The sequence below is a fragment of the Rhinichthys klamathensis genome, unplaced genomic scaffold (assembly GCF_029890125.1).
Source record: "Rhinichthys klamathensis goyatoka isolate OS25496 unplaced genomic scaffold, OSU_Roscu_1.1 h1tg000040l_1, whole genome shotgun sequence".
NCBI classification, from domain to species: domain Eukaryota; kingdom Metazoa; phylum Chordata; class Actinopteri; order Cypriniformes; family Leuciscidae; genus Rhinichthys; species Rhinichthys klamathensis.
In genome coordinates this window covers 13,642,960-13,658,406 of record NW_026606587.1, presented here as the reverse complement: position 1 = coordinate 13,658,406, position 15,447 = coordinate 13,642,960, and the positions used below count along the sequence as shown (strand labels likewise).

At 39.4% G+C, this 15,447-nt stretch overlaps 1 protein-coding gene across 2 annotated transcripts in view; it reads left to right on the top strand.

Annotated features, from left to right (window-relative positions):
• Window positions 1-15,447, top strand: part of vps13a (vacuolar protein sorting 13 homolog A) — a 122,052-nt gene that overhangs the window by 56,455 nt on the left and 50,150 nt on the right. For both annotated transcript variants that reach the window (XM_056246900.1, XM_056246901.1), the window contains exons 36-43: window positions 2,353-2,474; window positions 2,585-2,754; window positions 4,457-4,683; window positions 6,086-6,417; window positions 8,914-9,267; window positions 12,798-12,899; window positions 12,980-13,132; window positions 14,115-14,373. In XM_056246900.1, the coding sequence (XP_056102875.1) occupies window positions 2,353-2,474; window positions 2,585-2,754; window positions 4,457-4,683; window positions 6,086-6,417; window positions 8,914-9,267; window positions 12,798-12,899; window positions 12,980-13,132; window positions 14,115-14,373 (1,719 nt within the window). The remainder of the gene's footprint in view (window positions 1-2,352; window positions 2,475-2,584; window positions 2,755-4,456; window positions 4,684-6,085; window positions 6,418-8,913; window positions 9,268-12,797; window positions 12,900-12,979; window positions 13,133-14,114; window positions 14,374-15,447) is intronic.

Genomic DNA, 15,447 nt, shown 5'->3' with positions numbered 1-15,447 from the left:
TTATCCCGCCCCCCCTAACACAATCTGAATTTGAGAATAAGCCTAAAATGTATAAAGCAAAAATACACCGACCGATCAGAAGGATTATTTGCCATTTTACAAGCATTGAGTCTGCATACACCGCTCCTTATCGATGCCGTAAGCCTGCGACGTGATGCGCTCGCTGTCATGACAGCGCTCCGTGGCTATGGAGGATTGCATTTCTCCACAGCCCACCAAGGGAGGTCCTCATATGTGATTTCAACGAAATGTATCCAGTTCGGATGCTCATTTCGGTTAATTTTCCCGACCGACAACCACCGCTCGTTAATGGACTATTAACCGTTAACTGATAAGATTATAATATTGAATTGGCATTAAATAATTTCCCTCTTGGCTCTCAACGAAGGCGGTCGCATTTTCTCTCTCTCTCCCTCCCCTTACCTCTCCTGCTTTGCTTCTCTCGTCACGTCTAATGTCTTGTACTTTGAGAGACTCTCGCTACACTGCTCTCCAAAACCAAGAAATTATGGATTTGATCAACTAGTCTCTCAACGCAACTGACACCATCTTCTCGACGAGAAGCTTGGGTTCGGGGGAACCTGACTGCCCTGCCGCGACGTTCGCAGCTGGCTACACGATGGACGCGTGGGAGAGGTGGCGGGTCGTGTGTCTGGAGGACGTTGAAGATATCTACCTATTCGGCACCATGATAACAGGTCTTCTGCTGATTGGATTAGGCATTGCCCTGGTTTATCGAGGAACTAAGCAGACGGTGACACCTGTCAAAAGCCCCGCAAGGCTGCCCGTGATGATTGAAGCGGTGGGCAGAGCTGTCTGCACTCAGACTGGGTCTATGAACCACTATATGGATAACATCATGGAGAAGCTCACAGCTTTGCAAAGGCAAATGGATCGTTTCAGAGACCAAAATGAGCCACTCTTGCATTCCTTCCCCGACTCCTCAGACACCTGGTGATTGTTGACTCTGCCTGGGACATGATCAAGGTTGTCTCCATGGCAACTTGCTGTGTATCGCTATGACAATCCTGCGGACTGAGGCTCCTAGATTATGGTGCTGGCTTAGCGACTCTCTCCAGGCCTACACACACATGAACTTACACATACACAGATATGCACCTGCCCCACACCCCATCCCACGCCTTCGCCGCTTCGTACCCCCAGTCTGACAGGCGGGTCTGTGACCAGCGGCTGCAGGACCGGATGCTGCTTGCCTGGGCTGGACTACCTCCATCCCCCACTCCCAACCGTGTTGCAATGTCTTGTTTGTACTGTTTATGTGCTAATGTTGCTGAGGTGTTTTTTCCTGTTCACAGACTGTTCTCCTTACAGGAGCATAGTCTGGGGGTTGCCTTTTTTTCTCCTCACCTCTCCTCATGTCATGCTGTATTTTTTCTCAAGTTGGCGCTGATTATAGCAGCCTCGGTAACACTTTATTAACAAAGCAAATTCCTTGTATGTGCACAACACTACTTGGCAATAAAATTGATTCTGATTCTGAAATAAGAATAAATTGCCTATCTGTGACCCGTTAAAACTACAAACATTTTTATTTATTTATCAAAGGGTTTATTTTAATGTGCAAAGTGCAAACAGCATCATACAGAACAGATCAACAACAGAACCTGGATTCAGATCAAATTTTCACGCACCTGCAGCATTTCTAACAGTGACAACAGAGAAAAACAGGAAAAAATAGTACAAATAAAAAACACAAAATTGGCCAACACTAAATATATTATTTTTCCCGTTAGACTAAGATTTTTCGTTAAATAAAAATAGCAGCCCTACCTCAGTCCACACCGAGATGTTTTTATCTCGATGCGGCGCGGACGTGCTTGGAAAAAACGAGCACGTCGCACTTCCATTATGAGCGCGCATACATTTGAAATAACGAACTTGAGCGCGCAAAAGACGCGATATGTGAAGTCATTTTTTAGGTTACATAGCCTGCCTCCAGTTTTCCTCAACTTGACTAATTAAGGGGCGATATTTGACCGGCATATCATCAAAATGTCCGTAAAACGAAAACTCTGCCTGTCATCTTGATCGGCACCATTTTTTTCTAGCGAAAACTCTGAGATATATATATATATATATATATATATATATATTGTGTATATATATAGATATATATATACTGTATATACTATATCTACATCTATGTACTATATCTACATATATATATATCAAAATGATGTTCAGAAGTAGCATAATTTAACTCAAATTTAAAATATATATTTTTATTGTTGTTTTCTTAGCAGATTTGTAATAATTATCACAGAATTGGCCATGTATTTATCAATTCAAACGGTATTGAAAAAACATTACAGTACTTTTATTTTGTTGTAGGGAACACAGTAGTGACCGCAGCAGTGGTGGAGGGCCAGAAAACAGGCAAACTAAAGAACACCCTGAAACTGGACTTCAAGTTTGACTCCATGACACTGGTCCTGTACAGCCCGAACAACGAGGTGACGAAACACACTCAACTCACAGTAGACGAAAATGTAATGTTTACATATGAAACTAAGCTTAAATATTTAGTATTCTGGTTCAGTTTGTGTAATCTGTTTGTGTATAGATGCAGTTATCAGACTCTCGTGATGAGAGTTTGAAGTTGGCAGAGTTCACGTTGGGCACCATCTCCACCGCTGTGCACATGTTCTCCGACAGCTCCATGAAAGCCTCCCTCAAACTCACAAACTGTCTCCTAGATGACAAGAGACAGAGGGTGAAAATGATCACATCCAGGTAGATCACACACACACACACTGAAGATGCTCAAGTTTGTGTTTAATGTTGTTTTATATGCACAAATGTAATGTCCTCCTGCCCGATACAATTGACATTAGTCATTGCTCATTTTCTGTGACGTACAGTAGCTACAACTAATTGATCAAATCAGTAATAATCAAACAATTGAGTTATCAATTATTTGTTTCTGCATGGAGAACCTCTATCTTATATCACTAAAATTTTAGCATTTATATTTAAAAAAATGTTTGCACAAATTTTTTTGCTTACAAATACAATTAATCGATTAATTGATGAAATAATCAATTGATTAATCTATGAAAAGTTTCTGTGCTCTGTGGATGGTAAACCTCTTTATCTGAAATCTTTCATGTTGAAACATTAATTTTTTTAACCTTTTTTGCAGAAAATATACTCTTACATACCAAATTAATCAATTACCCAATGTTTCTGTGCATGGAGAACCTCTTTATATGAAATCACTAATGTTGAAACATTTATATATTAAACCTTTTTGCACAAAATGTATGCTTGCATATCCAATTAATCGATTCAGGGGAAAAAATGTATTGATTACCACAAGTTTCTGTGCTCTGTGCATGGAGAATCTCTTTATCTGAAATCACTTATGTTGAAACTAGTGCTGTCAAGCGATTAAAATATTTAATCGCGATTAATCACATTAATGTCATAGCTAACTCGCGATTAATTGCAATTAATCGCACATTTTTATCTATTCTTGATTTCTATTTGTCCCATTATTTTTTTTCTCATTTTAATGCTCTTATCAACATGGAAAAGTTGATCGGCTTGCTTTGTGCAAATGTTTTTTATTGAAAACAACATATAAAACGGCATATACAGTGTTCAATTTCACACTAACATTCTCACTTGGAGCAAATAATCTCTCACACAATGTAACACTGTCCATCAATAAAAGGGTGAAAGAAATACTGATGAGGTCCTGATTTTGACGAGGGGCGGAGAATTCGCATCAGCTGTGTGTGTGTTTGTGTGTGTGTGCGTGTGTGTGTGTGTGTGCTTGGCCATCATCAAGTGGTGTTTCAGACTGGATGTGCTGCGATGACGATAGCTCAGTTCACAACGACAAAACACACAGATCACTTTGGTCTCGTCAATGGGACCATTTGGCAACTATTTAAAAGTAAACTTTCAATTCAGAATCTTATTGGCAACCATTTCGGCGTCTCGCGCTCGTCATCCACTCAAAACGTAACGTTAACCAACTATTTGGCCGGCTCACAAGCCTAAACAAGTGTGTGTGTCGTCGTGACTGTTTTGTTCCTGGTCTAGCTAGATCCGCTTGGCGCTTGCGCTTTGGTCGACGAAGCAACAAAACATCCTCGCGCGGCGCAATTCCTCGCATGCCGCGTCCTGTTGCAAAAGCATGTAAAAAAAAAAAAAAAGTTTGCTAGGCCAAAAAGACCGTTAATCTCGCGATAAAAAAATGAACGCTGTTAAAATGGGTTTGCGTTAACGCCGTTAATAACGCGTTTAACTGACAGCCCTAGTTGAAACACTTAAATTTTAAACCTTTTTTGCACCAAACTTATGCTTACATATCCAATTAATCAAATAATTGAAGAAAGAGTCAATTGATTGTTAGAATGCAGCCTTTTGGTAAATAAAGTTGGTCATTGAGTCACTGAATGTCTTCTCTAATTTCATGCTGTTTCAGGATGATGGCGATGCGTCAGGGCAGGGAAGGCAATGTGATGGTAGACGTGAGTTACCGACAAGGCCGGGAATATACCATCCTGGACACCCTGGTTCAGGACATCTACCTGTGTGCCAGTGTTGAGTTCCTGCTCACAGTAGCTGATGTCTTTCTTAAAGCTATGGCAGACGGCTTCTCTGGTCCTCCTAAGAGCAACAAACAACCCGCCAGTTCCTCTAAAGACCCAGGTTAGTGTTTTGAGGTCCAGGTACCACCTTGTTGAAGACAGTCTAAGTAAGGTTCATTAAACATGTTTTACCTTGCTATTTGCTAGGTTACTGTCGTGTACTAAAACCATAAACATTTTTATTACTTGAAATAAAATGAGCATTAACTGAAATTAGTTGCCAATACAACATTTCTCATTTCATTTAGTTTAAGTTAAAGAACTAAAACTACTAAGAACTAAATTGAAATATAGCTGCAAGCAGAAATTAAGGGGCCAAGGACCACAGAATGAGGAGATGAAAATCAAGGCAGCGAGCATCAAGCCAACTGCAAAAATGAGTTAAGACATTTGGACACGGTTTTAAGCAGAATGGTTGAAAGCCCATAAATACAATCACTTGTAATGTGACATAATTGCTTATTACTTTTGACCAATAGGTGGCTCTGACACCAATTAATCTGGTGTGGTCAGTGTTGGGTGACAATTTTTTAATTTATTTTTATGGGGGGGATATTTGGTCAAACTGTTCAGAAGTTTGAACAAAAAAAATCATATCTCGTGACCACTAGGTGGCACTGTGCTGAAACTGTACAGGTAGTTTCAGGTCATGCTTGTCACAACACGCACCAAGTTTGGTCAGAATACGCTAAAGCGTTGCAGAGATATAGCCTCACGTCCATTTTGTTGTTTTGAGAATTTGTTCTCACGTTAAAATAGAATGGTTTGACTAATTGACTTGAATTTCATGTTTGTTTGTTTTGTCAGCAAGGTCTGAGGATGATCTGATTACATTTTCATGAATATCAAAGCAACAGTCATGGAGGAATTCGAAAAAGTTGTTTTTTTAAAGAAAATCAAAATGGCGGACAGGAAGTTCAGTCAACTGTGGCAAAATTAATATCTATTTTCTCAGCATGACCTAAGGAATCTATTAAGACCAGTTTCATTAGAATAGACAAAATGAATCAAAAGCTATTAGCATTTTTTTTTTTGCATTATAATTCTTGACCACAAAGTGATGCTTGCTCGAAGGTTTTTGAGTAAGGGCAAAATATAGCGTTTTATGACAAAATTCAAAATGGCGGATATGGTTATCAAATTAAAAATGGCGTCGAAATTTTCATGACGGAAATGACATCATAGGTTGCAATCGATTTGTCTTGAGCCGAGGAATCAGAGGAAAGAATTTTGTTTCTAGCCCTTGCGGTATAAAAGTTATTAGCATAGTGCAAATTTAAACAGTTGGTGGCGCTAGAGGGATTGAATTGGAGTCTCCAAAATTGCTTTGGTTAAAGTTCAGACTGTCCTCTATCAGTGTGTCAAATTTCACAACTCTTTTCCATACAGTTCTATGGGCTACCGTAGACTCAGGAGTGTAAGAAGAAGAACACTAAAATAACACTGGCTATTTCTTTTGCTAGCGGTTCCTGCTCCACCAGTGGTCGCCAAAACTGAGATTAACGTTGTGGTGAGGAATCCTGAGATCGTTTTTGTGGCCGACCTCACGCGTGCTGAAGCGCCGGCGCTGGTAATGACGACGCAGTGTGAGCTGGTGATGAAGAGCGAGCCCAGCGGTCAGTCAATGACGGCCGCCGTTTCGGATCTGAAGGTGGAGGCGTGTCCCTTTGTTCGAGAGAAGCGCGAGAACAACGTGACGACGGTGCTCCAACCGTGTCAGGTGTTCTTCCAGAGCAGCCAATCGCCTTCTCAGCCTCAGTCCATCGAGCTGTCCATCAGCTCCCTTACACTCAAGGTGATTTAGCTTTAAATGGTGATCAGCTCCCATTTAGAAGTCATTAATAACTTAAAGCTCCAGTTGCAAAACAGCCCGTTTAATTATGAGGGTCAGTTATCAAATTTAAGGACATAAAAAGTCTTAAATATCTTAAATGGTATAACAAAAGTCTTAAGAGGTTTACATTTTGGGACTGAAGAGCAGTAACCACGATAATGGCTTAAAATGAAAATTAAACCATTAGACAATATTAAACTTCAAAATGTGAGTTTTATTGTAAAAACGTGGTGTTGTTGCACATTCTGCAGGCTCGCGGTTCTAGTGCAGTTTGCAAAAAATACCGCACATTTATGCCAATATATCCTCTACATTTAGGATTAACAGGAAATTAATGAAATTTAGTCCTAATTTTGCACACTTCTTTCTTCTCATAATGACGAAATATATAATTTCTCAGTACCTGTCCTGGGAAACATTGATGTACTAATCATCAGTCTCTCAAAAATGTGTTAGAACATTTTCTATCACCAAAGCTGACATTTTCTATAATAAGTCTAGGTATTATCATTGAAAGTTTAGGTATTATCATCGAATATTTCAAATGTTCACTTACTAATATAATTATCATCGGTAATGGAATATTCTTGATCATTTTTTCATGCATTTTAGAGGAGCAGCTTAGATTGTATTTACCACAAAAATCATTATGGCTCAGTATATTTCCAACAATGTCCATTACATGTGTTAGTGACCATATGCCTTTCTGCCACCACTCATCAATAAACAAAGATTTCCTGTTCGCGGTTATACATCAATTTCCAGTATAATAATACTTGTTGATGGAAAGCAGAACGTTTTACAGAAAGTTCAAAGTCACATTGCAGCAGAAAACTTATGCCACCACATTTCTTGAATACGGTAGTAGGAATCTCAAACCAGAAAGAGGACTTGTCGTTAATGAAAGACTGTAGCCATCTAAGTTTAATGACCCCATTCATAATATCAAAGTCAATCGGTTTAAGACCACCTTCTTCATAATCTTTAATCACTTTTCACGTATATAATGACTCTTCATTTTCCATATAAAATCAAAGTTTAATTTGTTAATTGCCTTTATCTTTTTTGCAGAAACTGCTAGAGAGAAACATGGATAGATGAATCTAGAAAGATCCTCTACTTTCATCAATAAAATTCTTCCAAAAATCGTTATGTCTCTCTCCGCAGCCAAGAATTCATTATTCATTTGCAATTTTCCAAAGTTTTATCAATATTGAAATCTTCTAAATTATCACTAATCTTAGATAACCAGATACCTAAATATTTAACTTCATTTTTAACTGGGATATTGTATAATGTTAAATTAGGATGATCATGAATGGCCAATCGCTCGCATTTTGACATATTAACCCTGAAGCTTCTGAAAAAAACTGAACTGAAGTGCTTGGGGTATTTGCTGTTCATTTCTTAAAGTCTTTATTACTTCTGGCTGCTCATTCAAATAAATAAGTGAGATAGAATATCCACTCTTACAACCAACTAAATCATATTGCTATACAAACACCCTAAAGTAAACACTAATAATTCATCAACAGTAATTCATAAGCAATCGTTTCACATAAATGCGAGGAATTCTTTGCAAAACAGCGCCACATTTTCACTTTAAACATGCAGTGCTCATAAAAATCATCGCATTAAGCCGTATCACAATTGTTGGCCTCAAATTTAAGACCTCTTAAAATGATAATTAAAGTCCCCCGTAGTCAATAATTTTATCCCTTAAAACTCATCTTTGATCACCGAAATTACAGATTTAAACGTTTTTTCCTTGAACGTTTTTTCATTTTCATGCCTTAAAATATCTTGAATGTAACTCGACACCCTTGCCTCATTTAGTATGTGCGGTTCTATGAATATGCAAATGAGCCCCGCCTCCACTCACTCACTCAGCTCAGAGATCCACTGGTTGACGATCACACGTTGATCTGATTGGTTACAAGGTCGTTTGTGACGTCAGAAACACCAGCGATTTCAAACTTAAAAGCATATTAAAAACATCACATGGACATATAAACAACATTTAAAAGCTGGATTTTCACCACAGGGGGACTTTAAGACTTTAAGAAGATGTATGACTTTTAAATAAGAAAAAAACGTTAATTTAATCAAATTCAATGAATTTACGGTTCACACACATCTATTTTTTTAGTCGTTAATGTAAGTGAAATGCTCACACGGTTGAGCCCTGTAAAAGAATCTGAGATGCATGATTTATTTTAAAATGTTATGGGTTTGTACTGAATGGACATACATTACAAATTTTATTTGTGCAGGTCTTAAAAAGCCTTACATTGGATTTTTTTTAAATCCCTGCAGATAACCTGAAAAACAAACTTACGTTTGCAGTTTTTGTTGCAACATTATCGTCAGACTATGAAAATGAAAGTGTGAAATATGAACCTTTTAGTTCCCTGTCTGATACCGGAACCAATTTCTACTGTCTTCCTGTTCCCAAAGGTGTCTCCCATCATCATAAACACGGTCATCACCATTCAGTCGGCGCTGAGCCCTGCAGCCGAGACCCCCGAGGAGCTGGAGAGCCCCGTGCCACAGGACCTGTGGGAACGTCGAACCCTGCGAGACCTGAAGCTCTGGTTCCTGGAGGAAGGAGGAGAGGAGGTCGCTCACTCCTTCATTCCTCTCGTTCCTCATGGAGAGTCTCTGAAGATGAACATCCACTCCATCTGCCTGACGCTGGAGGCCGGCGTGGGCCATCGCACCGTGCCCATGCTCCTGGCCAAAGCCTCGTTCCAGGGAGACGTGAAGAACTGGAGTACTCTCATTAACCTGCACTGCCATCTGGACTTGGAGGTCAGAGGGTGTTGTAGTGCTATATGGGCTGCGCGATTAATCGGAAATAAAACCGAAATTGCGATATGATCAGCGTTTTAAAGTGGCTCGTTTCTCAGTATATGCTGCTTCTCATATGAGTTTGGGTCACTTATTATGTTCATTTGGGAACGCGAAGAAATTTATGCATTCGGCAGTTGCTTATTCATAGATGCTAATAGGAATGGCATGAGTGGCATATTTGAGTACTCCCAGCTAGGGCTGCACGATTAATCGAAATAACTGGAGTACTCTCATTAACCTGCACTGTCATCTGGACTTGGAGGTCAGTGGGTGTTGTAGTACTATAGGGGCTTTCGTACCGGGTAGTTCTAGGAACTTAGTTATTAGGGGTGTAACGGTACATGTATCCGTATTGAACCGTTTCGGTACGAGGCTTCCGGTTCGGTACGCATACAAACCGAACGATTCCTTGGACGATTTTTCCTGCCGACAAAATCCGCGCTGGCGCGATCACCACAACGTTGCGCAACATCAGATGGCAAACGTAATGAAAGTGGAACGAAACTGCGCTACTCATTATATTGTGCTTCACGGACCGTTTATCAGTTCGGGCAACATCTGTGCAGCGCGAGCCGATCTTGATCAAGCGACACTGTTACTACACAGCGCTAAGATCCAGTAAAGAAAACATTTGAATTCGCCACTGAAGTAATAACATCGCTGTGAGATCTAAGCATTCACATTTCTCCGTTATTAACCGTAGATCTCTATTAGATCAAACAGCGCTGACGTGGAAACCTGGAGAAACATTGTGCCGTGAATGAACTAGTTATAGGCTTTAAATCCACAGATCAGCAACATTCACCATGGATTTAATATAGTAACACTAACTGTAACCATGGAAGTTTGGCTGGAATAGTGAAATGCTTTCAAGTACTTCACACATCTATTTCCAGCACTTCAAAACTCAAATATTATCCAAATATTATATATATAAATATTATTTTTAATGTGATGACCAAAACATTATTTGTTCATCCTTCAAAGATTAACCCCATTTAAAAACCTGAACGTTTCAAGATGTAGGAGAACTCAAACTTATTTAAAAATATTTTTTCTTTTAATAAATAGGAAATTTCTCTGGCATTTCTTTCTTTTTGCTGTATCGAAAATGTACCGAACCGTGAATTTTGTGAACTGTTACACCCCTATTAGTTATAGGATCTAGCCACCAGGGTGTTTTCCCGAGAACACTAACGTCACGGATAGTTCCTATAGCGCTGGTTTAGACCGACTCTGAAGTTGGAGTAAATTAGTTCCTCCAAAAAGAGTTCCTAGAACTAAAATCGTTCCTAGTTCCTGCGGTGCGAACACGCCAAAATCCGGGAACTCCCGCCAATAGTTCTAGGAACTATGAAAAGGTTATTTCGGTGCGAAAGCCCCTAAAGTAGGGCTGCACGATTAATCGAAAATAAAACCGAAATCGCGATATGGCTTATGATCTGCCGGTGTTTTCAGCTTTTCAGTGGCTCATTTGTCAGTAAATGCTGCTTCTCATATAAGTTTGGGTCACTTATAAAGTTCATTTCGAAACGCGACATACGCCAACCACTTGTAATGAGAAGCCATTACCAACAAAAGAGACACTTCAAGGGCTCCAGGCAGTTTTTTTATGGTTTAACATTTGAAATGAAGAAATTGAGAGCCATTAATATTAGTATTATAATTTTACACTTGTACTATAAGATATAAAATAAAATTATTATAGTATTATTTTTCTTAAATACACATTTTTTTGTATTACAATAGTACTATTTCAGTAGTAATAGTACTGTTATTGTAGTACTGTAGTAATAGTACTGTTTTTTTATTTTGTTGTAATTTTTATATTTTTATTTATAATAGTTATTATTTTATAGCCATATTGAAAGATATAATCATAAAGGGCCCTATCTTGCACTCGGCGCAAATGACTTAGTACACTGACGCATGTATCATTCCTATTTTGCACCCGCGCAAAGCGGGCTTTTCCCTCCACAAACGCACGTCGGTTTACTAAGAAATACACTTGCGCTCCCCGGGGCGGTTCAGCGCAAAGAGGAGGCGTGTTCCGGCGCAAACTTTCCCTCATGCTATTTTGCTGTTCTATAAAACAATTGCGCCACTGACCAGAAAAAACCTAGTCTAAAGTCAGTGGCGCGTTGTTCATAATGCTATTTTAAGGGCGCATGCTTGGCCATAATCAATGTAGCGTGTGCACAACGCGCATACACTTTGATTCTCTCATCTAAGCAGCAGTTTTCATTTTTGCAAATCATACATTATTACGATAGATAGATAGATAGATAGATAGATAGATAGATAGATAGATAGATAGATAGATAGATAGATAGATAGATAGACAATTTATTATAAAAGCATACATGTAGCTTACACATTTACCCAAATTATCATACGCCTGTTTAACAGAAGTTAATTTGGGTGGGTTTCTCCATCCCCAATGTCACTTCTCTGTGTTTCACGGTCCTGACGAGAACGTTGCTCTCCTCGGCTGTGAACCGCTCCTGGCGCGCGCCTGGTAAATCCGCCGTTATAATAGGAATCTGCTTTAGAACATGCGCGCCTGCTCTTAAAGGGAATGTGAGATGACGCTCTGATTGGTTTATTTCACGTTATGCCCAAACCACACCTATGAATAATGAAGCTACTTCAGACCAACCCCTTTTAGATTTGCGCCAGGCGCAAGAGGCATTTATCCCGCCGGGAAAATAGCAACAGCGCCGGGATCCGCCCACAAAGTTACTTGCGCTTTGCGCTCTGACACTTGCGTTTCAGATCGTTAAAATAGGGCCCAAAATGTTGGTCAAATTGTGCGGCCCTACAGACAAGTACAGCAAACCTGATATGTTTTTTTAAATCGCAATTGCATTTTTATCAGGAAAATCTCAGTTAGTTTGCCCTAGATCAGTGTTCATTGCAGTGTAGATTTAAATGTATGCATTTGGCAGATGCTTTTCCATGTTTCAGAGTGAAGCGTAAATCTAATGAAGAGTAAATTAGATTCTGATTAGATTTTTTTTCTTTTTTCATGAATCCCAGCAACCCCAGCAATGACCCTTATACTCTATTCATGTCATTTGTGTTGTTAGAAACCGTGCAGAATAATCAGAAAATACTCCCACTTGCTTGTAATATCTCAACTCAACATCTTAGATGTCCGCAAGATGTCCGTTTTCAGAGGAATTTTCATCTCACTGTCAGCAAGAGTCCCAGTGTCAACTAGTGGCAGAACCGTTCGAACTGCTTTGCTAGTTTTGCAATTTGCACACTTTTAACTTGCACACCATCTTATCATGACTCTCATGGCGTGAGACGCTGAAAAAACAGTGAAATGTGAACAGACATGAAGAAAATGAACAAGTTTATTGTCATTGTTTTGTGGCACTGCTATCTATTTTCTACAATATATAAAGTATGCTGGATAAATGATTTGAAACCATTTTTTTGAAGATTTTAGTGTCCTATAACAAGTTGTTTGTTTCCTGTAGGTGAATTATTATAATGAGATGATGGGTTTGTGGGAACCGCTGTTGGAGCCGCTGGACGATGAGGAAAAAGATGGCTTTAGACCATGGACTCTTTTACTGAAGGTTACCTTTCATTTCAGGCCTAATCTGTTGCTAAAAGAACTGTTCATGAGTTCATATGATTCATAATATTATCTCTACAGATGAAGAAGAAACCAGTCACATTTTCTGGGGTATCTGATGAGGTGGACGGCAGTGTGCCTGATTATAAAACGGTCATCAGCTTCACGAGTAAAGACCAGCTTAACGTCACCCTCACCAAGTGTGGCCTTCACATGCTCAGTAATCTAGGAACGGTACGAGGCCGAGATGATTCCAGTGTGTTAAAGGATTAGTTCACTTCAGAATTCAAATTTCCTGATAGTTTACTCTCCTCCACGTCATCCAAGATGTTCATGTCTTTCTGTCTTCAGTCGGAAAGAAATGAAGGTTTTTGAGGAAAACGTTCCAGGATGTTTCTCCATATAGTGACTTCAATGGGGTCCAAATGACAGTTTCAGTGCAGCTTCAAAGTCTCGACACGATCCCAGCCGAGGAATAAGAGTCTCATCTAGCCAAACCAGCGGCCATTTTCTAACAAAATAAACATTTATATACTTTTTAACCACAAATGCTCGTCTTGCACTAGCTGTGATGCGCCACGCATTACGTAATCACGTTGAAAGGTCACGCGTGTTCCGGTTCAGAAATGTAGAGTAGGGCGAAAAACTCTCATTTTCTCCTCCAACTTTAACATCGTCCGACATTGTTGTGTTTTTTTTTTTGTAAATGTGACTTAGTAAACTAATGACTTAGTCTTTGCACGTTCCCTTTGTAAACACTAGGTCGGTACTCCCTCCTGTGTCATGCGTGACCTTTCAACGTGATTACGTAATGTGTGGCGCATCACAGCTAGTGCAAGATGAGCATTTGTGGTTAAAAAGTATATAAATGTTTATTTTTATTAGTAAATGACCGCTGGTTTGGCAAGATAAGACCCTTATTCCTCGGCAGGGATCCTGTATAGCCATTAGAAGCTGCATTGAAACCGTTGGACCCCATTGAAGTCCATTATATGGAGAAAAATCCTGGAATGTTTTCCTGAAAATCCTTCATTTCTTTTCTACTGAAGAAAGAAAGACATGAACATCTTGGATGACGTGGAGGAAGTGAGTAAACTATCAGAAAATTGTATTCTGAAGTGAACTAATCTTAAGATGGTTGAAAAGAGACGTCTTTCTGGTACAGGTAAAATACATGAGTTTATAGATGAGTGGTTTCTTCTGTTTGGTTTTCCAGGCATTTGCAGAGGCTGCTAAACAGACCGCTGAGTGCTTTCAGACGGACCAGGCTCCGTTTGTGGTGAAGAATCACTTGGGTTTGGCGGTGTCGGTGCTGCACAGCGAAGTGTTTCGACCCATCGGCAAAGAGTCTATAAATCGTGTGGTGGAGCTCCAGGATGGAGAGAGCCTAAATATGCACTACACACTCAGCGCTGAGTCCAGTGATCAGTTCTCAGCCATGACCAGCCTCAGCGCCAAAAACTACATCCAGCCCAGTAAGACTGCGTTACAACCTGTGACCTTTCTGAATATATATATCACTAAATCACTAGTACACTCAGAATCAGCTTTATTGGCCATGTTTGCAGAGACAAACCAGGAATTTGACTTGGTAACAACTAGGCTCTCAAATTACAACACTCATTAACTGCAACAGGCTACAACACTCTAAACAAATAAAGGTTTCTAAAGGGTTTTTTTTGCGGCAATGCTATAGAAGAACCATTTTGGGTTCCACTAAGAACCGTTCAGTCAACAGTTCTAAAAATAACAATTATTTTCTTAGTGTAAAGAACATTTAAATAATTTTAAAGAATCTTTTGTGCAGTGGAAAGGTTCCATGGATGTTAAAGCTTCTAATAGAACCATCGATTGGATATAGGCATCCATTGTCACACTGACAAGTGGCAAATAACTTTTTTTTTAAATATAAATTAAATAAATAACTAAAACCACATTAATCTCTGTTGAAATTTCTGTTCATCTGAATTTGAAAATATTCCAAATTATAATTTCTCAAATAAATAATTAAAGGTGCAAAACGCAAGTCTCTGAGTTTTTGCAGAACTATGCCCCCTCTGGCGACAAGCGAAACTGCAACCAGACGCTCATGGACCACACGCATCTTTTATTGGATATGTTTTATGTTTCATGTTGTACTGTTCTTCCGAACACAATTCCTAGTTTATGAAACTGTTCACTAACAATGGTAGTAAAACCAATTCTGATTGTACATGTATCTAGCTTACGCTAAAGCATTACACATTTTACGCATCGTCATTTGTTGTCATACATAGATTGGCCGTATCAAACATTAGAGACTGGGCTATATCTTACCGTTTTATCAAGAAAAAAGCCAACTGAGGATCCCGTTTGAGACCAAGAGCAGACCGGAGATCTCTCCATTTGTTGAATGCCTTCCCGAGGTTGACTCTCGTCTTATTCCGACGCCTGTCTGACTCCAATTTGGACCTTTTGGTGGCACTAGACAAAATTTTTCTTTTCTTTACTTTACGTGGAGTTTGCGTTGGGGTTTGGAATGGACTATAAGCCGGTCTCTTTGAATCCAT